General features: G+C 38.4%; 1 protein-coding gene across 3 annotated transcripts; it reads left to right on the top strand.

Annotated features, from left to right (window-relative positions):
• The first annotated feature begins 1,292 nt into the window (after positions 1-1,292).
• Positions 1,293-20,682, top strand: dpp9 (dipeptidyl-peptidase 9). Of its 3 annotated transcripts, none has more exons than XM_059503067.1 (21): positions 1,293-1,461; positions 8,647-8,724; positions 8,829-9,067; positions 9,870-9,982; positions 10,084-10,257; positions 10,344-10,515; positions 12,314-12,424; positions 12,551-12,679; positions 13,365-13,426; positions 13,511-13,611; positions 14,461-14,638; positions 15,730-15,889; positions 16,219-16,298; positions 16,384-16,536; positions 16,678-16,813; positions 16,892-17,037; positions 17,358-17,504; positions 18,629-18,781; positions 19,077-19,219; positions 19,586-19,697; positions 20,028-20,682. In XM_059503067.1, exons 3-21 carry the CDS (start codon positions 8,845-8,847, stop codon positions 20,118-20,120), a joined length of 2,586 nt encoding a protein of 861 aa, XP_059359050.1. In that variant the 5' UTR covers positions 1,293-1,461; positions 8,647-8,724; positions 8,829-8,844; the 3' UTR covers positions 20,121-20,682. The 3 variants fall into 3 exon arrangements, with proteins under 3 accessions (XP_059359050.1, XP_059359049.1, XP_059359047.1); XM_059503066.1 differs by having other exon boundaries at positions 8,647-8,737; positions 10,347-10,515; XM_059503064.1 differs by having other exon boundaries at positions 8,647-8,737.
• Positions 20,683-24,331: the final 3,649 nt, after the last annotated feature.

The following is a 24,331-nucleotide window of genomic DNA, read 5'->3' as shown; positions in this document are numbered from 1 at the left end:
TTAGCACTGCAGTTCTTCACAGTGTTATTGACCTGCGGCCACTGGGCTGCCAGATTCACGGCACACATAATGCTTTCAATCTGAAGTAAAAGCTCTATCTTGGTCTCATCCGACCACAAAACCCTTTCCCACGCTGAACTAAATCACTGTTTGCTTGGCAAATTCTCATGGTTGTTTTTGAGTAATGGCATCTTTGTGCCAGCCTCTGTTGTTTACAGCTCTTCGTTAGGTCGAGTGGGTCACCTTTACATGTTCTTAGCTATTGAATCCTGCAGCTCTTTCAAGTGAACGATGGCCTCTCTGTGGCTCCTCCCACAAATATGTTTGTTCAAGTGGAGAGAGAGCTGAGAGAGTACGTTTTTAGGCAAACAGTGCCCACATAAGGACATTACAGCTCTTAGATATTGTACTGTACCAAATGTATGTATCAGTTTCATGTTAATGCCAACTCTGTTTTGTTTTTTCACAGAGGCCATATGCTTGATAAGGGTTTTCACTATACAACATCTTCTGTTATGCTGTGATTATACACCAGAAGTACAACACAATTTACCATTTTCTATAAGAATAATTTCAAGTTACATGAATGACTGAATGAATTACTGAATGAATGAATGAATGATGCATTTATATAGAACTTTATTGTGTATTGTTGTACACCCAAAGCGCTTTACAATAATGTGGGGGGTCTCTCCTCAACTACCACCAGTTACATTAATGAATTATTTTAATTAATCATTTTTATCATAGAGTCACATTAAAATATTTAGCGAATTACTACAATTATTCTTTGAATTTTAAAGTTAGATTTAGAAGTTAGATTTAAAGTTTGATTTTATTTATTTTTTTAAGATTTAAAAGGTTTGTTTTAATTATTTGAATTATTATTTTCAAGAAGACGCGATTAATTATTTTTAAACGTAATAAAGGTTGGTAACTGAAAATGGAGCTGAATGAATTTAATTTAAAAAACAACACACACATATTACTCTTTTTATCTATATTATTTTAATGTAAACTTTATTTTAACATTATATTTAAACAACAAACAAGGGATTTTGTGAGAAATTTGGCGAGAAACGCTATTTTATAGGACTTTTAAATATATGACGATTTATATGTTGTTGTTGTATATAAATATTCTATATATTGAAGTTGAATAACATAATGAGAGCTGTAATTTAATATAATTTGATTTACCCTACATGTATGTTTAAAACAAATTAAAGTGCTTATATTTTATAACTTGTTTTTATATTTGGAGTGGACGCGGCTAGACGGAAAGCGGAAGCAGGAGTTCGTCAGCGCTTCCGGTGTAGCCGATGATGTTCGGTTGGTTTTCCTCAGCACTCATGACTGTCGCTTTGTGCCGTTCTCGTGCTTATGGACTGTGTTTTTACCTGCAAATACGTTTAGGAAATCGAAAGGTCACAGATGAGAGTTTTCTTTGAGGGTCTACCTGTAAGTACCGGAGAGCGATCATGAATTTAAATGATAATGTTCATAACAATGCGGTTTACTGTGAGCGGCCCGTCAACAGAGGCCGAGCAGAGACACGAAATCAGCTGAAGATATCTATGACAGTCACCCGCACATAAAGTTACTCATCATCGTCTCTAATAATGCGACGATGTGCAGTGTTTGACAATATAAAGCTCATCTGATTGAGCTGGAAAACGCAGAAAGATAATGTGTTAGCATGATGATATCAACTGATATTATTATTATTAATAATATTACTGGTGCTATTAACTGCTGAACCTACATGAGAGCTGTTATGTAGAAGGCACGATTCTTAAGTAATAATAGAGTTATAACTTATGAGTGTGATGTTGTCATTGACTTTGCTTCCCGTCATCCAGGTTCAGTAGCAGCTCGGCTAACCGTTAGCACTGACAAAACACAATTAACCGGTTAACATGTCACTCCTTCATCAGCTGATTCGGTCTCCAGTCATTCAAACCGTAGGATGGTAACACACACAAAACACGTAAAGATCGGTTTAAAACACTCAATTCCTCAGTAAATCTGTATTAGCCGGTGTTCTGTCGATTTGTGCTGCCTTGTCGAAAAATGCTACCTCCCATTAAAACCAATGGTAGCATAATTCGATAGCGAAAAGTGTTACCTATCAGATTTTGCTTCATGCATGATATTAATAAGGTGTGAGGCTTTATTAACATGTACACCTACCCCAACCCTAAACCTACCCTTACAGTATGATAAATACAGTGTTGGTAGCATAATCTGATAGGTAGCATTATTTGTCAGAACACCTGCAGTGAAGGCTGTTTATCTGCGCGAATGAAGCTAATAACGAGAATGTACGAGTGAGTGTCGTCATAAGGGCGTGAAATTAACCGTCAAAATTGCGAGTAAATCACTCGCATCTGCGATTAAATAACGTCTGATATTACCCAATGATTAATACATTCTAAGATTTTACTCGCCAATGTGTGAGTTGGAGGTTAAGTATAAGTTTACCACAGAGATATATTTTCACACACCAAGTTTCACTCTGAACCGAGCGATCTGTGCTGTTTTTCACCTGTCACACATTGTCACACACCTGCGTTTGACGTAACTTACCGTGAACTCGCTGTCGATTTGATGAGAGAGCAAGAGAGTCTTGCATGCAGAATTGACGCGCTAAATGTTAACGATAATCTTTGATGAATTTTCCTGTCTTTTTCTTCCTTGGATTTTTTTTTTTGAGTTCTATGGAGCCAAAAGAGTCTCAATAAAGATAAATGCACACACTACATTCACATATGCACACACAGGATTCATACATGCACACACATGATTCATAAATACAAACACAGGATACACAAATGCGCACAAAATTTACAAATACACACACAAAATTTAAAAAGCAAAGAAGATTCACAAATGCAAACCATATTCAGAAATACACACACAATTCTGAAATGCAAACAACATTTAGAAATGCACTCAAGATTCACAAATGCACAGGACAAGATTCACAAATGTATTCCTGATGCACACACACATATATCTGTGAACTTCACTGCATTTGTGTGTGAATTTTGAGACTCCCCTGACTTGGCTCAACAGGTGGGGTGCATTCTTGTGATTGGCTAAAACAAGGGAGATATCTGATTGGTTGCAGATCATTCTTTGTTTAAAAAAAGGCATTTGTGTGTCGAGCTCACCTTTGTTTTGATTTCAGCGAATCAGTTCGAGCGAACGCACACAACCTGATTAATATTCATACGGTTCTTACTAGTAAAATTTCTTATCAATATTATTGTTAGTTTAAAAAATTTTTTTTTAGAAGTTTTATTTATATAGCGCCTTTCCATAGTTCAAGGTCACTTTACATAGTGCTTAACAAAACATTTGCACACCCACATATGCAATACAAACACATAGGGCCACATATAGTCACACATATAGTCACATTATCCAAGAAACATATTAAAAAGATATGTTTTTAGCTGAGTTTTGAATGTAAACAAAGATGATAAATCACAAAGTGTAAGGGGTAGTGAATTCTATAATTTAGGAGCGTTAAAGGGTTAGTTCATCCCAAAATTAAAACTAGGCTGTGTTTTACTCACCCCCGAGGCATTCTAGGTGTATATGTCTTTCAGATGAATTCAGTCGGAGTTATATTAAAAATTGTCTTGATCTTTCAAGCTTCACATCATTGCAGTCAGCGGGTGTTGCATTGCTTCAGTCCAAAAGAAGTTAAATAAAAAGCGCCCATCCATAAACAAAAAAGTGTGTCTCACATGGCTCCGGGGGATGAACAAAGGCCTCCTGTAATATCCATATTCAAAACATAATAATAACTTGAATCTAGCTTGCGCTCATTGTTTTAAACGAAAGCAGTTCTGGGGTATTGACGTATGAGGTCAGCTTTGTGCATGTGCTGCTCAGAAGTGACATGAGGAAACACAGTTTTCACGAGACTCACCGGCACTCAATGTTGCGGGGACCCCATATGTCATGCTCCCAGAACTGCTTCTGTGTACAACTGTTAGCACAAGCTAGATTAAAGTGATTATTAAGTTTTGAATATGGATATTACAGGAGGCCTTTGTTCATCCCCTGGAGCTGTGTGAGACACTTTTTTTAAATTTTTTTATGGATGGGTGCTTTTTATTTTAATTCCTTTGGACTGAAGCAATGCAGCACTGCAATGATAGAGCTTGAAAGATTAATTCATGAATTAAGTTATCAGCATCAGCTAGAGTTAGAGAAGATCAAGACATGCAATTTTACGAAGATGGAAAAAAGGTGTTAACAACAGAAGAAATATGAGAGGCAAAAGATAAAGATGAGTCAAATAAGAAACCAAGATTATGGACAAATGAAACCGGCTTAACATGAACCTAGTCAATTTCAAAAGACAGGGCAATCCTTTTGATTGAGATAGCAGAGCCAGCCATTAATATTTCAGTCACCAAGTGGATATATATAAATTAGGGATGTGCAACAGTGATCGAGTACTCGACCGCGACAGCGATGATCGATCACGTAAACGATGATCGAAATTATTATTATTTTTTTTTTTTATTGGTTATGGCAGCACGTTGGGCGGCGCCCTGATCTCTGATTGGTTACCTTCCCACTTGATTGCCTCAAAAGACGTAAGAAGACAGATAATCATGGCCTCAAAGTCACGTAGTGATGGCTGTACAGTTCAGGGTAATCTGTGTAGCGCCAAGCTGTCACACAAATCTACAACAAATACAATGCGCTATCATCTAAAATGTGTACATAAAATATCTGCCGATAACAGAGCGGCAACTCAGACGAGCATTGAATCACTTGCCGTAAGACCTAAATGCAACGCATGCAGAACCGAGAAGACGACAAAGCTATTCGCTGAAATGGTGGTGAAAGATTTGCTGCCCATTAGTTTCAGGGACAGAGAATGTTTACTTTTCCAGTGGTACCTGGCTGTTCCTGCAACATCTGTTCCAGCGGAGTGAATTTATTCCACTAAATGTGAACAGGCTGCGCACTCGGCTCTCATCTGAGCACGTAGACCGCCTTATCTTTTTGAATAGACATTTGAATGTTTCACCGGTCGTGGTAAATATAATATCCATTTTTTTTAAATAATTATTATTTTAGTTTTGAGTTTTAGCCATAGTTAAAATATTTAGGCTATTTGGTCTCTGTTTTATACCTTATAATAGTTGTTTGGTTAAACTTGGTGAACTTTTTTCTTTATCTTTTAAAAACTACGTTTCACCGCTGAATCAAAATATGCTGCTAAAGTTATACTGGAAGACAATGTTTTGTTAAAAAAAAAAATGCAGTTGAATAAAGTAGCAAAAAAAAGAAAAAGTATCTTTGTGTGTTAATTTTTAAATCACAGACAAATAATGAAATGGTCTTTATAAAATAAAAATGCACTGGATATATTTGTAGCCTAATTACATTAAACATATTCGTAGAGATGACGAAAATCAAAATTATTTGTTTGTCCTAGTTTTTATCTTAAATATATTTTAAATCTAATTCAATTATTTAGCAATAATCAGTGATTTCCATGCTGTTAAATAATATTTTGGTTGATCAGAAAGTGCAAATTGAATACAAAATTAATTAAATATTAGAATACATAAAAAAGTAACTAATGTGAATTTATTGTACTTTCGTGTTTGTAAAGCGCACTTTCGGTCAAGTTCACATCTGCATCGGCGAATTTTTTTCAGATAAATTTGCAAAAGCTAGTCTACGTCTGATTAATTAACATGAACAATTATGCTGAAATCGCTGCATATCAGCGATTCGTTTCATGCTCATATAAGCAATGCCCGATAATGATATTTGCTCTTAAATGTTTTATTTTTCTATTATTATTGTTATTATTTTATTATTGATGTTATAATAATACAGCCGAGCTTTTTTTTCCGTCATATTTGTGGGCATAATGCAATTCATATGGCTTCAAAAACGCTCAGGTGGTTTATGGAAAATAAAACTTAACTTAAAAATAAAACTTAATTACAACTATTACACTTAATAACGTAGATGAAAATATAGCACAAATCTGCCATACATTTATAATGAGAACTTTATAGGAATCTATAGTAAAATCTGTCTTTGCCCATCTTTCAGCGCGCTGTCATGAAAACGCATCAGAGGGAGCTTGCGCGCGCGCGCTCTCTCTCTCTCTCTCTGTCTAACGCATAACTTAGCATCCTATTGTGCTGATACAAGTTGTAATGTTACGTCTGATATGTATCTCAGTTATCTGATTTATCAAAGGATGTGTCATAGTATTAGCTTCCTTTTATTGGTATACTCTTCACCTCAGGCAGATATTTCTTGTTCCTTTATTAATAACATTGCTTCATCATAATCATAATCTAACCTGTCCTAATCATATGTTCACGTGTTCATGTTTTCATAGACAGATTTTCATGTCAGATTATTATTTTTTTTTTTCATTTTCATAATCTTCAGATTTTTTTTCATTATATACATTTTGGCCATGCCCCGCCCCCCTGCATAAGCCCCACCCCCATTAATCGATTAATCGTTTTTGAAACCCATCGATGATCGAAATGAGAAATTTCCCAAAATGCCCATCCCTAATATAAATGATAAACAGAAGTGAACCAAGAACTGAACCTTGAGGAACACCCTTTGAAACTGGAGCATTGGCAGATTTAGAAACAGAAACACTGAATGACCAAAAAGCACCACCACCAGTCCTAAATTGTTTAAATGTCTATTCAAACATGGTTACCAAGTTTTAATTCGAATTGCTAAAGTTCTATCATTAAATAATACTTGATTATCCTAATATCATATTATAATGCTTGACTGACTGATGTTAAGAGTGCACTTTCATTAATTAAAAAAAACGGCCATATTACAAACATGCACACTATTATTTATATATATATATATATATATTTTATATATATATATATATATTTTTTTTATATATATATATATATATATATATATATATATATATATATATATATATATATATATATATATATATATATATATATATATATAATTGTATTTTATTTTTTTTCAGTCTGGCAAGTAAACTAAAAAAATGACTAGCCAATGGCAATTAAATTGCCAAGGTGTCCGTAGAGGGTTGGCAATATTTATGGCAATCAAAGGAACATTCAGAGCACCTGTTACTATCGAATAGAAAACATTTGTGCCCGTGGACCACAAAACCAGTCACCATAAGGGTCAGTTTTGTGAAATTGAGATTTACACATCATCTGAAAGCTAAGTAAATAAGCTTTCCATTGATGTTTGGATTGTTAGGAAGACAATCTTTGATGGGATAAAAGTTTGAAAATCTGGAATCTGAGGGTGAAGAAAATCGCCTTTAAAGTTGTCCAAATGAAGTCCTTAGCCATGCATATTACTAATCAAATATTAAGTTTTGATATATTTATGGTAGAAACTTTACAAAATATCTGTATGGAACATATTTAATATCCTTATGATTTTTGGCATAAAAGAAAAATCGATAATTTTGACCCATACAATGTATTGTTGACTATAGCTACAAATACCCATGCTATTAAGACTGGTTGTGTGGTTCAGGGTCACATTTGATGGCTAAATCGAATTACATGTAAGGAGCATGATTCCCAAAGTGAATTAAACTGTGACATCATCCTTGAATTGAAAAATGACCTACAGCAGGGGTTCCCAGACATTTTGACATCTGAAACCCTTGAACATAAAATATTTCCTTGAAGTGATCATGGTTTTCTAATGTTGGTTAATGGTTACATGAGATACAGGTACTAAACAGAAAAAATATCTAATGTTTCATTAGTTATCTTATAGGCATTTTAAATTTGGTTTTTATCTATGCAACCAATGTCACTTCTGGTACAACTAAACTTGTTCAACAGAAAAACAACGGCCAACTTTAGTGTTAAATTAATTCAACAATAAATCCATTTATAATTTTTTCAACACCATTTCGAACTAAGAAGTTTGTTTAGAGATACGTTTTTTTATTTACATGAGAGAGTATTGCAGATAGCATTTAACTTTTAAAGAGTGTTTTCATAGTGTAACATTGGATATCTAATCTAATAAACCCATTTAAATTATTTTATTTATCAGTCAGGGTTTTGTCGTTCAAATACATACAATTTGACATTGTAATTTCTTATTTACATGTAATTCCCAAAATCTTTTGTCATCAAAATCTCTCTTAATTATTGAATTTAACTTAAGCGTTCCCTAAAATTTTAAGTTAATAATTAAGTCAACAGTTCAGTGACACATTTGCATGTTTGCACTTCTATGATATCAATTAATAGTCTGGCGACTCTGACCTTTTTATTTTATTTTTGTGTTGAAGTGTTTTATTTTGATTTGTTTTTATTTTTTAATTACTTAATTTAATTTAAACTTTTTTTTTTTAGAAGCTAATATCAACCTACATATTCTGTGAAATCAACTGCAGAATTGCTTATGTTAAGGCTGTGAGTTTTAATTAAAACTACGACATGCGGTTACCCCCCCCCACTCAAAAAAATAGCTTATCAGTTTTAGTGTTTTCCTCTGAGAAACACCCCCAACGAAGATCATTTAAAGACATTACACTATTGTAACAGTCGAGTAATTCATGGGATAAATGCATGTTTTGGCATTTTCCTGCAGGTTGCCAGATCTTGTTGAGGGTTGTGTGCTGGTTAATGTATAGAGGAAAAAGGGTGAAACTTGAAGACGAAACTGAAGGTAGTTGGAAAAGGTAAAGGAATGTTTTCCTGACATCATTCCATATGTTTTCTATCAAACGGCTCTTGAATGTTAGGCTGGTGATGAATCGCTCCTATGTTCAGTTTTGCAGCTGTCAGAATGACCGCAGTAGATGACATCTCAGAAAGCACGGAGGTTGTGGAAATGGATGACGTCCCTTCCCAGTTTTTTGTGGAGAAGCACTCATGGGATGGCTTGCGTGACATCATTCACGGCAGCCGGAAGTACTCGGGAATGATCATTAACAAGGCGCCCCATGACTTCCAGTTCGTTCAGAAGCATGATGAATCCGGCCCTCACTCGCACCGGCTCTACTACCTTGGTAACATTTTCCCTTCAATGTGAATACAGTCAACCATGAGCTTGAATGTCTATAATGCTTGAATGTTCTATGACATATAAAGTGCCCTTGGTAAAGAAAATGAAAACTGTCTTTGAAATCCATGGCAAGTTGTTAGTTATTTAGAACCACATTACATTTTACAACCTGAACCAACCAGGGCTTGACAAAGACAAATGATCTGATGTATTGACTTAGACAGGAGGGTGTGCAGAGGGAATATTTATGGTATCATTTCCTGTTTTGTTTTGTCCCCCTTATGTTTCTGCATGTTGGTTGAACCACATGACTTTCTGGTCATACAAGTGTACGATTTTTTAAAATGTATTTAAGAGTTATATTCGCCAAAGCTGCATTATTTGATCAAAAATGCAGCCAAAAAGGCATTTTCTGAATCTGATTTATTACAAATTAAAACAACCGTTTTCAGTTGTAATATATTTTAAAGATCTAATTTATTTCTGCAATGGCAAAGCGTGTGTGTTACATGATCCTTTAGAAATCACACATTTCTCATCAATTTAGATATTTTGATACATTCATTTTTTTTTAAGAAACGTACTTATCCCAAAATGTTAATTGGTAGTGTATCTTACAATAATAAGATTATGGTGAACAACTTTCAATAATTCAAACATTTTTTATAAGACTTTTTCCTCCTTTTATTATAATATCAAGTGACTCGTCTGAGCCAGGATTTTCTGTGTTTCTTTTCAAATTGTACCAAGTTTTTAATCATTTGTGGGTTTCCCTAATTTCTGTCATTTTCCTCATGCTCGAATAGGAATGCCCTATGGGAGCAGAGAAAACTCATTATTGTACTCTGAAATCCCAAAGAAAATTCGGAAAGAAGCCCTTCTGGTGTTATCATGGAAACAGATGTTAGATCACTTTCAGGTATCTTTTGTTCTGTTGCATTAACAGCAGCAAAAACACATATTTGAGGGATTATAACATATTAATAACATCAATTATACTAATTTGTGTTCATTCTTTAGGCGACTCCACATCATGGTGTATATTCTCGTGAGGAGGAGCTTCTCCGTGAGAGGAAGCGTCTGGGGGTCTTCGGCATCACATCCTACGACTATCACGCACAAAGTGGCCTTTTCCTCTTCCAAGCAAGCAACAGCCTTTTCTATTGCCGTGATGGTGGCCATAACGGCTTCGTTGTGAGTCTAGCTGATTTTTGATATTATAGTTTGATATTTCTGGGAAAGCTGTGTGTCCCCATGCCTGAAAGTCATGTGATGTTTAGCAGGCTGCCCCAATGAAGCCAGTGGAAATTAAGACTCAGTGCTCAGGGATTCGCATGGACCCCAAGATTTCTCCTGGTGATCCCAGCTTCATTGCCTTCATAAATAATAACGACCTTTGGGTGACGAATATCGAAACTGGAGAGGAGCGAAGACTTACCTTCTGTCATAAAGGTTTGTTGAACTGTTAATGTACAGAAGCAGTTATAGTGTTGACTATTCTGGGTTATTTTCAGCTTAAAAGATTAGTTCACCCAAAAATGAAAATTTACTGTTAATATACTCACTCTCAGACAATCCTAAGATATATGTGACTTTTTTTTTTTCTTCAGTACGACTGTAAAGGATTTTTAGCTGAAACTGTGTTCCTTGATGGATTCATAAAATGCAAGTCAGCGACAAAATTAATACCCATTACTCCTGATGATATATTGAGGTATTATGAAGCAAAACAATCAGACTGTGCAAGAAACTAGACATGATTTACACCATTACAACCAAGGACCACGGATTCAGCTAAAAATCTTCTTTACTGTTCTACTGAAGAGAAATGTCCCCTGCATCTTTGATGGCCTGTGGGTGAGTCAGTTAACAGCAAACTTTCATTTTTGGCAAATATCCCTTTAATGTCTTGAGGGTTGAATCTAGTCTGAAATCGGCAGAGTGCAGCAGGTGAAACACAAAGACATTTAGCTGAAGATAACTGGAAATACGCCTGCATTTATGAACATTATTGATGCCTTTCTGATTAATGGCTGTACGTCAGAGTCAGATTCTTATAAATGTAGGGCCCTATGATTTCCGCGATGCAGAAAAGGCAGACGGAATCGCACTTACATCAAATCACGATATGGACTAATATCTGTAAATATTAAGCCGGAAAAGCTTATTTTAATATGAATCCTGCATGTTATGCGTGTCTGTGTAAATGAATGGCGCAGAAGCGCGTCTTCATTCATAAACACACACGGAAGCGCCCGTGACGCTCGCAGTGATTTCAGTGTCTGTCGTCTCACTAAATAAGGATGTGAACACATGAACAACATCTCCAGAACTGCTCTGAGAGTCACCTCATGAGCATCTGACCGTTTGATTGGAGTAAAACTAGCGTCACATCACATACACAGAACTGTAAAGGTATTCACAGTAACCCGTCAAAATAAAAGTTTAATTTAAAGTATTTGCCAGAAATGGTTAACTGAATGCACATAGTCTACTACTACTACTAAAATGAAACAAACTATTTTTAAGGAATAATCACACATTTCTTCCATGTTTTATTTTTAATAGTAAATCCTCTTTGTTTAACAAAAAATAAAGTTTGCTTAATTTTCAATAATTAAAAGAAAAATTGAATGAATTTTTTATGCCTTCATTTGATAACCAGAAAAAATGTAAATACACAACAGAATTTCTGAGGGGAAAATACATTTCATGAGGCTATTAAAAAAAGAAATTAGTTGTTTTTATGCATTTAGATAATTAGAAATGCTAAAACACAGAATTAGGTAACGATTAAACATATGGTGAAGAAAAAATAAGACATTTCATAGGGCCCTAAACATGTCCTTTTTGTTAAACTTTTAATAAATTGTTGTGAAAATGTATGTGTTATGATTTTAACTTATTAGACATGCTTTTTGATTAATACAATTGAATTTAACCATGAAAAAGGAGTTGAGAAAAATTAAAACAGAAAAAAATGGAATCCAGAAAAATTAAGGCGGAAAAAACGGAATTTGGAAAAAAATGAAACTGATTTCATAGGGCACTATAAATGGTTTGCAACATTATCACTATAACTACTACTCAAGAATTTTTCCAAATAAAGCATTGAGCTTTGGTTAATATGTAGTCTCATGGAGCTGGGTTTTGCTCATTGAAACCCCCCCCCATTTAAGCATTGATGAAGATAGAGAACACAGTGAATTAGACTTTTCTGAAATCTAATATTTCTACTACCCTTGGACAGGATTGAATAACGTCAAGGAAGACCCGAAGTCTGCTGGTGTCGCAACCTTTGTGATCCAGGAGGAGTTTGATCGCTTCACAGGATACTGGTGGTCTCCAGCTGCTCCTGAAGGTTTGTGGGACACCTAAAGCAGCAGTTGTCAGTCTTTTTAACTTGAAGGCCCCCACTGGGACTTTTTTTTACATTTGCCCTTTTATACACAAAATGCGTGAGCCGCCTGTTCTTGTTTGCTTGCAGACGCAGATGGAGGCAGGACGCTCCAGCTTCTGTATGAAGAGGTTGACGAGTCAGAAGTAGAGATTATTCATGTGCCCTCGCCAGCTTTAGAGGAGCGGAAGGCAGATGTGTACAGATATCCACGCACTGGTAGTCAAAAACATATGCAAATGAATCACCACACTGTAATATAGAGTGTTTAAGCACAATCATGAGCTTGCCATCTGAACTGGATGTGATGAGACTACAAAAGCCAGCATAAAGTGGAAACTAGGGCTGGACTGGGGTTCAAATTTGACCCTGGATAAATCCAGGAGTTCCCCCGTGGATGTTTTACTAGGTTATAGGGCCTTCGACTGGAGTGAATGAATAAATCAAACAGGACAAACAAATAAATGATGGATATTACTGAATTCAAGTCAAACGCAACAGACTTAGTAATCCATTTTTGTCACATAGAAATACACTTGACGGTAAAGCATTGATTTTGAGCTAGAATGCACGAAATGCATTGCTTATACGTTCTGTCATTTCCTCACCCTCATGTCGTTCCAAACCTGTATGACTTACTATCTTCTGTGGAACGTAAAAGATATTTATTTTATGTCTCATGAATGGCTTATAAATTATTAGGCTGAATCAGTCTAACTGACTTACCCATGATGTCTATCTCCCCTCAACTTCCTCAGTCATTACCAGAATCATGAAGTGTAACTGAAGCCAGAAATGATGGCATAAATAAATGTGGAAACACAATTCATAAGTGTATTCTTAAGATTACAGCTCATTCTTTGCATCATTTTGTATGCTAATAATCCCTTCTTGATGCTTGTAGGAAGTAAGAACCCTCAAATTAGCCTGAAATTAGCAGAGATTCGGACCGACCAACAGGGCAAGGTAGGTGCCTGTGTCCGGGCTGATTTTTTTCTTTCTTTTATGCCGAGTTGAAAGGTTTTATAATGATCTCTCATCTTTTTGTAGATGATTAGTGCACAAAACAAAGAGCTTGTTCTCCCTTTCACCACGCTCTTTCCTGGGGTTGAGTACATTGCACGAGCTGGATGGACAAAAGATGGTAAATTGTAAGTAAGAAGTACTTGCCTTTAAGAAATTCTCTCTCAGGTCTTTCCTGTGTAATCCTTCTGTCTTCATATGAACGAAATTCTGTGCAACAGGGAAAAAAAGAGGTCTGTTTTTATGCAACACAAATGTTTAGTGATCAGGAGCTGCCAAGCTTCTCAAAGATTAAATAAAGTAAAATATTATAGCCTTAGCTAGGTTTAAAGGGGTCATCGAATGCCCATTTTCCACAAGTTGGTATGATTCTTTAAAGTCTATAACATACTTTAGTTAAAATTTGTCAGTGGTAGTGTAAAACAACACCCTTTTTACCCTGTCAATTACAAGCCGTTTTTTAGCATGTCTGTTTAAATGCTAATGCGCTCTGCTGAATCCAATGATGAACTGCCTTTAACTATCATCTTTGCATTATTGACACTGTTTTCCTAATGAATGTTGTTCAGTTGCTTTGACGCAATGTATTTTGTTTAAAGCGCTATATAAATAAATAAAGGTGACATCCCGCCCCTCTCTTCCGTGGGGTGACAAGCCGTTCTCTGAGACATGTCAAAATGTATCACCTGAATGTATTTTAGAATTTTTGTCTAGTGTAGATTTGAAACGTCTTTTATAACTTTTGTTAATCATACCTTGTGTAATTTATTCTGAGATCGCCATGAAAATAGCCTTGAAGCTATTTAAATCACATTTTATTTCAGCTAGTTGCAAAGGCAATAATTCTCTTTTTAACTGATGTACTAAAATAACTAAAACTGAAATAAAAATGAATACAAGCTTTGTAATCATATATAAAAAAAAAAAAAGATATATATAAAAGCTTTAATAGTATCTGAATGTCTGTCTCTTCCCAGTGCTTGGGCGGTGCTGCTAGACCGCAGTCAGCAGAAGCTGCAGTTAGTGCTGTTACCGCCTGCGCTCTTCATAGCGGCGAGCGTGGATGATCCGCAGTGGGAGGAGCTTGTGGAAGCCATGCCTGAGGGAGTCCAGCCCTTCATCATCTACGAGGAGCTCACTGACATCTGGATCAATGTGAGTATGAAGATAACAGGGCAAAGCAAAAAGATGAACCGCAGAGCTGCCAGCAGATTTCACACATGTATGAAAGATATAAAACCATGCCGCTAACAGAGAAAACATTTAATGTTTATGATATGTTAAGTTGTTACATCTCCTTTTAAAGTTTGAGGTTCGTAAAATTGAAAGAAATTAATATTTTATTGACCTTATTCTATTCCGTGGAGATTAGGCAAATTGTCTGGTGATGTAGGTCTGCGTTCATTTCTCAATACAAAGTATTGTTGTTCGGACATTGCGCGTTCGGCTCGAGAGAGTGAACTCCTGCGGATGGGACGATGCAAGTCTGGTAATTCTGCAGACAGCAGTGTACTTGATTACATCAGTCAGCTTACCATGGCTACTGCTATTTTCCTCACTGTATGTTTACAATAAGACGAAATATGATATCAAATACCACTGCCTCCTTTCGATTTCATTTAAACATATTAATAACTGCAGAAATGTAGTTCAGGGAAATGTATAGGCCTATATAGCCTACATTACAATGAAACTAAATATTATATCAAATTTTAAAACTACATTTCATGACACAATGACAGTAATATTTTGAAAATGATCAGAATAAATAGTGGTTGAAATCACAATGCTGCGTGAACTCAACCAATCAGGATGTTTAGCGCCCAAGTCCCGCCCCTGGAAGTTCCGGAACTTTGAAAAAGTACCACCTCGCCAGCAGGGACTTTCTGATGGGCATTTTTTTACCCAGAACTTTTAGTTTCTGGTTCCTGTGGTGGAAACACACAGAGTACCAGCCCAAAGTCCCTAGTTCCTGGGTAAAGTTCCTGCGGTGGAAACGCGGCATAAGAGTACTGTAACTGGTGAAGTGTAGAGTTAATGAAAGTGATCGTGAGCACTGTAATGTTTAAACCAAATGTCTTAACAAATGTTAGATTTTTAAACGAGCGGTTCATTCATAAATGTGTGATATCACTGTTGAAATACATCCGGAAGACAGAAGACAACAAACGCAGTGCTAAAAAGGGGCGGGGCTACAAAAGGTCATTATGACTTTTTTTTTCTTTTTTTTGTCTTATTCCCAACAGGTCCATGATATCTTCTATCCCTTCATTCAAACAACTAATGACAAGATCTCTTTCCTGTGGGTGAATGAATCACAAACGGGCTTCTGCCATTTGTACAGAATAACCAGTCACTTTCAGCCGGGCTGCCATCAGTGGTCCAGAGAATACAGTCCAGCGGAAGGTCAGATTGAACCAAAACACATTCAGAACACTGTATTAAAAACTTTATAACATAACAGATCAATAGTTCACTAACCTTTAAATAATTGTTTTTTTTTTATCTAATTTCCAATCATTTAAAATACTTCAGAATGTCATCAAGCTAGTGATTGAAACTATAATGAAGCCTCATGCAATGCATGAGCACGCTTATGTTGTGTTGACACATTAACATTAAAAAGTGTCATTTTTGTAGTGTTGCGCAGAGTCATGTTTTTAACCATGGCCTCTGTTTAAACATGGAGCCTTGTGATATTAATGGTGACCTTTTATGTTTTCTTTTTTGTTCAGATGATTTCAAATGCCAGATAGAGGAGGAGGTGGCTTTGACGAATGGAGAGTGGGAAGTCTTGGCCAGACACGGCTCAAAGGTTTTATTAAAACAAATTAAAATGCAAATGTCTCCCAGAAATTCCCATGTGGCTGGTAACACCTTGCCTTCATCTTCTTTTGCAGATCTGGGTCAATGAAGAAACCAAACTGGTGTATTTCCAGGGCACAAAAGATACTCCACTTGAGCACCATCTGTATGTTGTGGGCTACGAATCTCCTGGAGAAATTGTCAGACTTACTAAGCCGGGTTTCTCTCACAGCTGCTCTGTTAGCCAGGTGTGTGTGTGTGTGTGTATATGAGACACTGTTAAGGCCTGTTCATGCCAAATCCAAAAAAACTGCTAATGATTTTTGACCACAAACACTGATTAGATATGATTAGTATGCAGTCTCTGACTATCTCCGGTCTCATTGCAGAACTTTGACATGTTCATTAGCCACTACAGTAACGTGAGCACGCCTCCATGCGTTCACGTCTACAAACTGACGGGTTCGGACAGTGACCCCCTGCACAAAGAGCCGGAGTTCTGGGCGAGCATGATGGAGGCTACAGGTGAGGGCAGGGCCGTGAGCTCAGGGTGATGGGAACAATAACACATGCTCTAATAACATGTTTGCTTGTGCTCTGCAGGTTGCCCGGCTGATTACGACCCTCCTGAGATATTCGGCTTCCCTGCCAGTTCCGGTTTCCATCTCTATGGAATGCTGTACAAACCTCACAACCTGAAACCAGGCAAAAAACATCCCACAATCCTGTTTGTGTACGGCGGCCCACAGGTGGGTTTGGTTGAAAAGTGTCCCTATAGATTTCTGAAAAATGCCCAGAAGTAATTCTTAGTAGCTTGTTGTTAAGGCCTGTTCACGCCAAATCAGAGGTGACAAAATGGCATTAAAACATAAAAATGGCTAAAGTAATTTTTGTCTGGCAAAGAATCCCTTGGAAATATAACATGAAGAAATGAATTAACTATACATTTTCTTTCTATCACACAGAGAATTTCAGCTTTGGAATGATTTTGCATCATTGGTTCATTGGTTGCGTGGGTCCTTTCCTATGTTTGTGCTTTTAACATGTTTGGATGTTTCTTGTTTTTTAGGTGCAGTTAGTGAATAACTCTTACAAGGGTGTGAAGTATCTGCGTCTGAACACGTTGGCGTCTCTGGGTTATGCTGTGGTGGTCATTGACGGAAGAGGGTCATGCCAAAGAGGCCTCAAGTTTGAAGGGGCCCTTAAAAACAAAATGGTAACTAGAACTTGCAGTCTAGTTTTATGTAACCAGACGTTTGACAACATCTGGTCAACATTGCAGCAAATCTCTGCAAAACCACAGGAACATTTAATAGACGGTTTGACTGGGATTGGTTTTTGCACACGTCTGCTCAAAATTAAGCGTAAAGACGCACCCGCTCTGGCCTAGTCTCCTAATTGTAATTCTGCATTTATTCCACCTCTGTCCAACATTAAAGACTCTCCTAAATGCCACTTCAGAAGCACCTCTGTGCCACATTTTCAGTAGAAATCACACAGATTGGAACTAGAGCAGTGTGCATCACATGGCCCAAGATCTGTCTGAACCTGACATTGTAAACCGTCTCACATTTAACACGTTATAAACTCTTAGCCAGTGTGATTCGAAAACAGGTTGCATAAATGCTTTATATAGATGAAATATGATCATGCTGCAATTTAAGTTGTCCGAATGATCGGCCGTGAAATGTTAAGGTGTCAAAATGATTACGGAGTCACACTGACACTTGATCCCACATGTAACTCTCAGTCAGACTGAATTAGACGCCTCCAGTTCTGTCCAGCTCACATACGTATCACTGCCTGTTGAAGGTCACTTAGGTGTGCTATAAAGTCAACAATGGCACATGACTACGGCTTAATCTGATGACATTTTACAAATTATGTCAATTATTATTAAAGGATTTTTTTATAGTGGCTAGTTTGTACTGGATGAATACTATGTTGCTTGCTGGCAATGACCAAAAGTTTGAGGGCAGTAAGACTTTATTTCATTTTTTTTCATCCAGCAAATATGCTTTAAATGTAGCAAAAGTGACAGTATGCAAATTCAGAAGGTTACAAAAGAGTTCTGTTTTAAATAAATACAAATAAATGAAATCCTAAACATTATGTCAGCAGCATATAAGACTGATTTCTGAATCATGTGCCACTAAAAAATTCAGCTTTGCCATCACAGGAATCGATAACATTAATGTCTTTTCAGCAGTTGATATTGGTATTTTCAAATGAAGCATTCAGAGTGCCTTGAGTATTTCACATGGTTTAAGATCACTGAATAAGGTTTTAAACTGGGTGTACGGTACTCTTCTCTTTATATTGCTGTTCTTTCCTCTTCAGGGGCAGGTGGAGATTGAAGATCAGGTGGAGGGACTTCAGTATGTAGCAGAGAAGTACAAGTTCATAGACATGAGTCGAGTCGCCATCCATGGTTGGTCTTATGGTGGATTCCTGTCTCTCATGGGCCTCATTCACAGGCCAAACATCTTCAAGGTGAGATTTACAGCTGCCCCGGTGTCGTCGTCTTAATTCATCCTAAAATAACAATTCCTCAGTTTTTGTCGACTATCCCTCAACCCCACCCCTGCATGTTGAGGAAACCTGCTTTAACCAGCAGGTGGCATCTCACATGCACCTTACCAGAGATCGAATTGCTGAACTTGGTAGTAACAGTCAAACGTTTTTTTATACTTTTGGAATTACCAAAATAGAAGTGACAGCTGTATTTTGGATATATGCTACAAACTTTTCATCATGTGTTAAGCAAGCTAGCCGTTCTGTGCTCCAGGTGGCCGTAGCAGGAGCTCCTGTGACGGTGTGGATGGCATACGATACCGGCTACACTGAACGCTACATGGACGTGCCTGAAAATAACCAGCAGGGGTATGAGGCGGGCTCCGTCGCCCTGCACGTCGACAAGCTTCCCAACGAGTGAGTCACTGCAGCTCAGGACAGAGACTAACTATGCATTAGCTGATTCTGTCTTCTTGGCATGCTACTTCCTTTAGTGGATTTCTCCTTGCCTTTGGATTATTATATTTTATTTCAAATGGGAGTTTATTGAACCTGTAAAAGATATAGATTTTGATCGTTGACAGGCCTTAAACATTTTCAATATTAAATATGACTGAATAGGCTGTATAGGGTTAAGAGTCCCACTCAAGTTTTGAATCAAGGTATAATTCGTTCTTAAGTTCATTCAAACTATATAGATAACTTCTCCCAGAATGCATTATTAGAGCATTCTGACTAGTATTTTCTCTGCGATAACTTTTTTTTGCCTTTTTTTTCTCCAAGGCCAAACCGATTACTTATTTTACATGGGTTCCTTGATGAAAACGTGCACTTTTTCCACACCAACTTCCTGGTGTCTCAACTCATCCGTGCAGGAAAGCCATATCAGCTACAGGTTTGAAAACTGAGAGTTCATATATACGTTTGTAATTTTGGTAACACTTTCCTTAAAGCTTTCATGTATAATGCATTATAAAAGTAGTTTTAATGCATTAATTATCCCTTGTAATGCACCTTATAATGCATTGTACAATCTCAGGAATAATTGTGACCGCAGTTAATACATTACAACTTATCAATTCATTGTTGCACTATGCATTTTAAGTTTAGTTATTATTTACAAGATTACACATTATGAATAACTATAATGCATACCCTTTAATAAAGGTTTTAGGTAAAATGTTACCACCCCCCCAACCAAATGATTAATTTGAGTTCTCTGTAGATCTACCCCAATGAGAGGCACAGCATCCGCTGTCCTGAGTCCGGAGAGCACTACGAGATCATGCTACTGTACTTCCTCCAGCAGCACCTCTGATGAGCGCCTTCTCCATTCCCAGCCTCCTCTACTTCCTCCTACCGGTTCCCCAACTCGCCTTTGCTTTCACACACTCTTTCAGGAAGGAGTGTCTTCGCAGCAGCCACAAACAGACTTGTCCCCAAGCGTCATGTAATTTTGCGCATGTCTGCACACTTTTAACAGAAAGGACACATCCGAAAAACGGAGAAGAACCCAGTAGCTCATTAACCTCATTAAACAAGTTTTGGATTATGTGCCACATCTAGATAATGTTTCCTTTCCGGCTCCCTCTTAAACACTGATTATGAAAATTGCCAAATGTGTCTTTATTTTTTAAATTTGTAGTTAGTGGCTAATCGGAAAACAGAGACTGGATTTCTACACACACACACACACACACACACACACATACAGAAATGCTCTTTCCACCCCCTCAGCTCATTTAACTTTTTCAGTTCTATGAATGCAGTCGTGAATCTGTTAGCCGCAGTCCTGTGGCTCTCACGTAAGGACAAGTCACACTACTACCTGCAGTTCATATTTTAAGTGTGTATTATTAAAGGAACATATTTTTTATTAAGTTGTGGTCGTTTGTTTCATGCATGCTGTTTTAGTAGCATATTCTTTTCACTTCAGTGTACTTAAGATGGCATGAAATAGGCCGTCTGATTTACTTCATTAAAATATGATGCAGTCTCAACATTTGCAATTTAATGAGGAAAAATGTTGGGTGGGGTTTGATTTTTATCCACTGGGAATTGATTGGATCGTGAAAGGTGAGTCACGTCATGTGTATTTATTTTATATAGTGCAATACAGATTCACAGCAGCTTATGGAAGTCTGTTTCCGCCACTGAATATTTTTTTTTTTAAATAAACTAGGTAATTGTGACTTCTTATCCAATAATTGCTCATATCTTGCAATTAGAACTTTCTAACACACAATTGAGTGAGTTATAAAGTCAAAATAGTGAGTTAAAAAGTCAGAATTGAGAAATATAAATTATAAATTCGCAATTCTGAGAGAGAGAGAGAAAAACTCAGAATTGTGAGTTTATATTTCTCAATTCTGACTTTTTAACCATAGACTGTAAAAAATAAATAAAGTCATAATTGTGAGATATAAAAATCGGCAATTACCTTTTTATTTAGTGGCGGGAACAGGCTTCCATAGCAGCTTCACATGAACAAACAGGAACATAACTGTTAATGATGTAAGGTTCATCAGTTATGAAAAAATCAGGTTCTGCATAAGTCATTATTCAACTCACTTTAGTTCAATGTTGTTTTAACCCCAGTGAAAAGCTGTAAATGTTGTAAAGTTCATGAATTATGAAGCCGTAGCATCAGCATTTTGTGCTTTACTGTAAAATGACTGACTGGGAAGACGATGTCAATGCTCCAAAGTTAGCGTCGGATAGTGCAGCTAAATCTGTCATTTATTGTTAATCTTGTCATTACAATGTATAATGAACTTTGAGTGCAAACCTCAATTAATAATTAATATAGCAGAAGTATTGGTTAGGTAACTAAAAAAGTCATTGAATATTGTACTTGCCCTATAGACAGACAAAGATGGTGCAGAGTTCAGTTCTTTGGTCGTGCTTGGATAAAAAGTAGAAAAGGCGTCTACAAGTACAGGCCTTATTAGAGCATTCAGCATCTCACAACTGCACATTTATGTCTCCTCTCACACACCCATCTCTACCAATGAGTGGATGACCAGAATCAGGTGTGTTTAAAGAGTCAAACCCCTATCTAGAGGGCAGTGGGATGAGTCCATTGAGTTTACATGTATATAATTCCTTTAGTGAAGGCTGTGAGGTGTTTGTAATTGTCTGGGCAGATTGGATGGACTCATGCACAGAGCAGCCAGCAGCAAACCACACTGAGATGACATATGTGAGTGTGCTGTCTATGGAGCCGTGATAAAGGCACACAGATCGGCTTTTCTTAATGTCCTCAGGAAGCAGAGCGCTTCTGTGCCACCTTCACTAGTGAGTTTTGTGTTAGCAGTCATATGAAGTCCTGGAGATCTGTGTGCCTGTCCTGGGAAATTGAAGCTTTGTCTCCCTGATGCAGAGAGGGGCAGGTTCCTCCTTGTTCTTCCTAAAACTAAAGATCAGATGCTTTGTTTTGGAGGATTAGTGTCAGGCTGTTAACAGAACAGCATTCTGATAGTTTAAGTGTTAAGAGAACACTTGTCAGCAGAGCTATGTACTGTAGTTGTCACAGTGTCTGGGTTGTGTCCCTGGGTTTCCACTAGATACGGGACAGAACGACTCCGTCACTGCAAGAACCAGCGGTATGTCTTTTTCCCGTTCCCCAGCCAAAATGGCGGAGCGGAGAACAAAGTATCTCCGGTTGACTGCCCTCCGCCAAGAGGGCAATGAGGTGGGTGCCCTGGCACAGGTGTTCTGGTCCCTGGCCGAGGGTATGGGATACAACTATTCGGCCCTGAAGGATTATTTCAACAGCGGTCTGGATGATCCAGTTTCTCAGGAGGAAATGGGGCATTTAGAGACACTGGAATTCTGGGAATTCGTGTACTATTTGCAGCATAGGCTTCCGTGGGATGCCCCAGCCACTCCTGTCTCTTCCGCCAAGATGGCCGCTAACCCAGCGCTGATGCCCAAGTTGGCCACCGGTCCAGAGTCCTGGCCCAAGATGGCCACCAATCCAGCGCCACCACACAAGATGGCCGCCAGCCCAGCACTACAGCACAAAATGGCCGCTAACCCAGCGCCAATGCCCAAGATGGCCACTGGTCCAGAGCCACAGTCCAAGATGGCCGCCCGTCCAGAGTCATGGCCCAAGATGGCCGCTAATCCAGCGCCACAGCACAAGATGGCTGCCAGCCCAGTGCCACAGCACAAGATGGCCGCTAACCCAGCGCCAATGCCCAAATTGGCCACCGATCCAGAGCCACGGTCAAAGATGGCCGCCCGTCCAGAGTCATGGCCCAAGATGGCCGTCAATCCAGCGCCACAACACAAGATGGTCGCCAGCCCAGCACCACAGTACTGGATGGCCGCCTGTCCAGAGTCAGGACCCAAGATGGCTGCTTGCCTAGCGCCGCTGCACGGGATTACAGTCACAGCTGACTCTCCGGAGTCGAGTCAGGCTCCTGTTGACCCTCCAGAATCGAGTCAGGTTCCAGTGGACTCCCCAGAGTCGAGTCAGGTTCCGGTTGACCCTCCAGTATCGAGTCAGGTTCCTGTTGACCCCCCAGAGTCGAGTCAGGTTCCTGTTGACCCCCCAGAGTCGAGTCAGGTTCCTGTTGACCCCCCAGAGTCGAATCAGGTTCCAGTGAACTCTCCAGAGTCGAGTCAGGTTCCTGTTGACCCCCCAGAGTCGAGTCCGGTTCCAGTGAACTCTCCAGAGTTGAGTCCGGTTCCAGTGAACTCTCCAGAGTTGAGTCCGGTTCCAGTGAACTCTCCAGAGTCGAGTCCGGTTCCAGTGAACTCTCCAGAGTCGAGTCAGGTTCCTATTGATCCTCCAGAGTCGAGTCAGGTTCCTATTGATCCTCCAGAGTCCAGTCAGGTTCTGGTTGACCTTCCAGAGTCGAGGCAGGTGCCCGTGGACTTTCCAGAGTCAAGTCAGGGTTTCGTGTACCTTTCAGAGTTAGGGCTAGTCACCGATGACCCTCCAGATTCAGGGCCAGTCACCGCTGACCTTCCAGATTCAGGGCCAGTCACCGCTGATCTTCCAGATTCAGGGCTAGTCACCGATGACCTTCCAGAGCCAGGGCTAGGTACCATGGACTTCCCAGAGACAAGGCTAGTCATTGTGGACCTTTCAGAGTTGGGTCAGGTCACTGGTGATTTTCAAGGACTGAGTCAAATCGCCGGTGATCTTCATGAACAGATGCAAGTCACCGGTGATCTTCAGGGACTGAGTCAAGTCACCGTTGATCTTCAGGGACTGAGTCAAGTCACCAGTGATCTTCAGGTACTGAGTCAAGTCACCGGTGATCTTCAGGGACTGAGTCAAGTCACCGGTGATCTTCAGGGACTGAGTCAAGTCACCGGTGATCTTCAGGGACTGAGTCAAGTCACCGGCAGGGGCGGACTTTACCATTAGGCAAAGGTCGGCAATTGCCTTGGGCCCCGAGCTACCTAGGGGCCCCAAAAATGCCCCATTAACTTGCTTAAAGATTTTTTTTTTTTTACTTAATGCAAAATATATATTTCTAAAACTCCATTTGCATCAAATCATTAGTGTCGCAG

The sequence above is a fragment of the Carassius carassius genome, chromosome 21 (assembly GCF_963082965.1).
Source record: "Carassius carassius chromosome 21, fCarCar2.1, whole genome shotgun sequence".
NCBI classification, from domain to species: Eukaryota; Metazoa; Chordata; class Actinopteri; order Cypriniformes; family Cyprinidae; genus Carassius; species Carassius carassius.
Note: the sequence above shows the minus strand (reverse complement) of the source record. Positions and strands in the feature narration are given on the sequence as shown.

What these genes read in the sequence shown, in the direction of transcription:
- dpp9 (XM_059503064.1), top strand. Translation starts at nt 8,682, where the DNA reads ATGTATAGAGGAAAAAGGGTGAAACTTGAAGACGAAACTGAAGGTAGT. An exon ending in TGGACAAAAGATGGTAAATT is followed by an intron (nt 13,612 to 14,460) that starts GTAAGTAAGAAG and finishes GTCTCTTCCCAG; the next exon opens with TGCTTGGGCGGTGCTGCTAG. An exon ending in AGAATACAGTCCAGCGGAAG is followed by an intron (nt 15,890 to 16,218) that starts GTCAGATTGAAC and finishes TTTTTTGTTCAG; the next exon opens with ATGATTTCAAATGCCAGATA.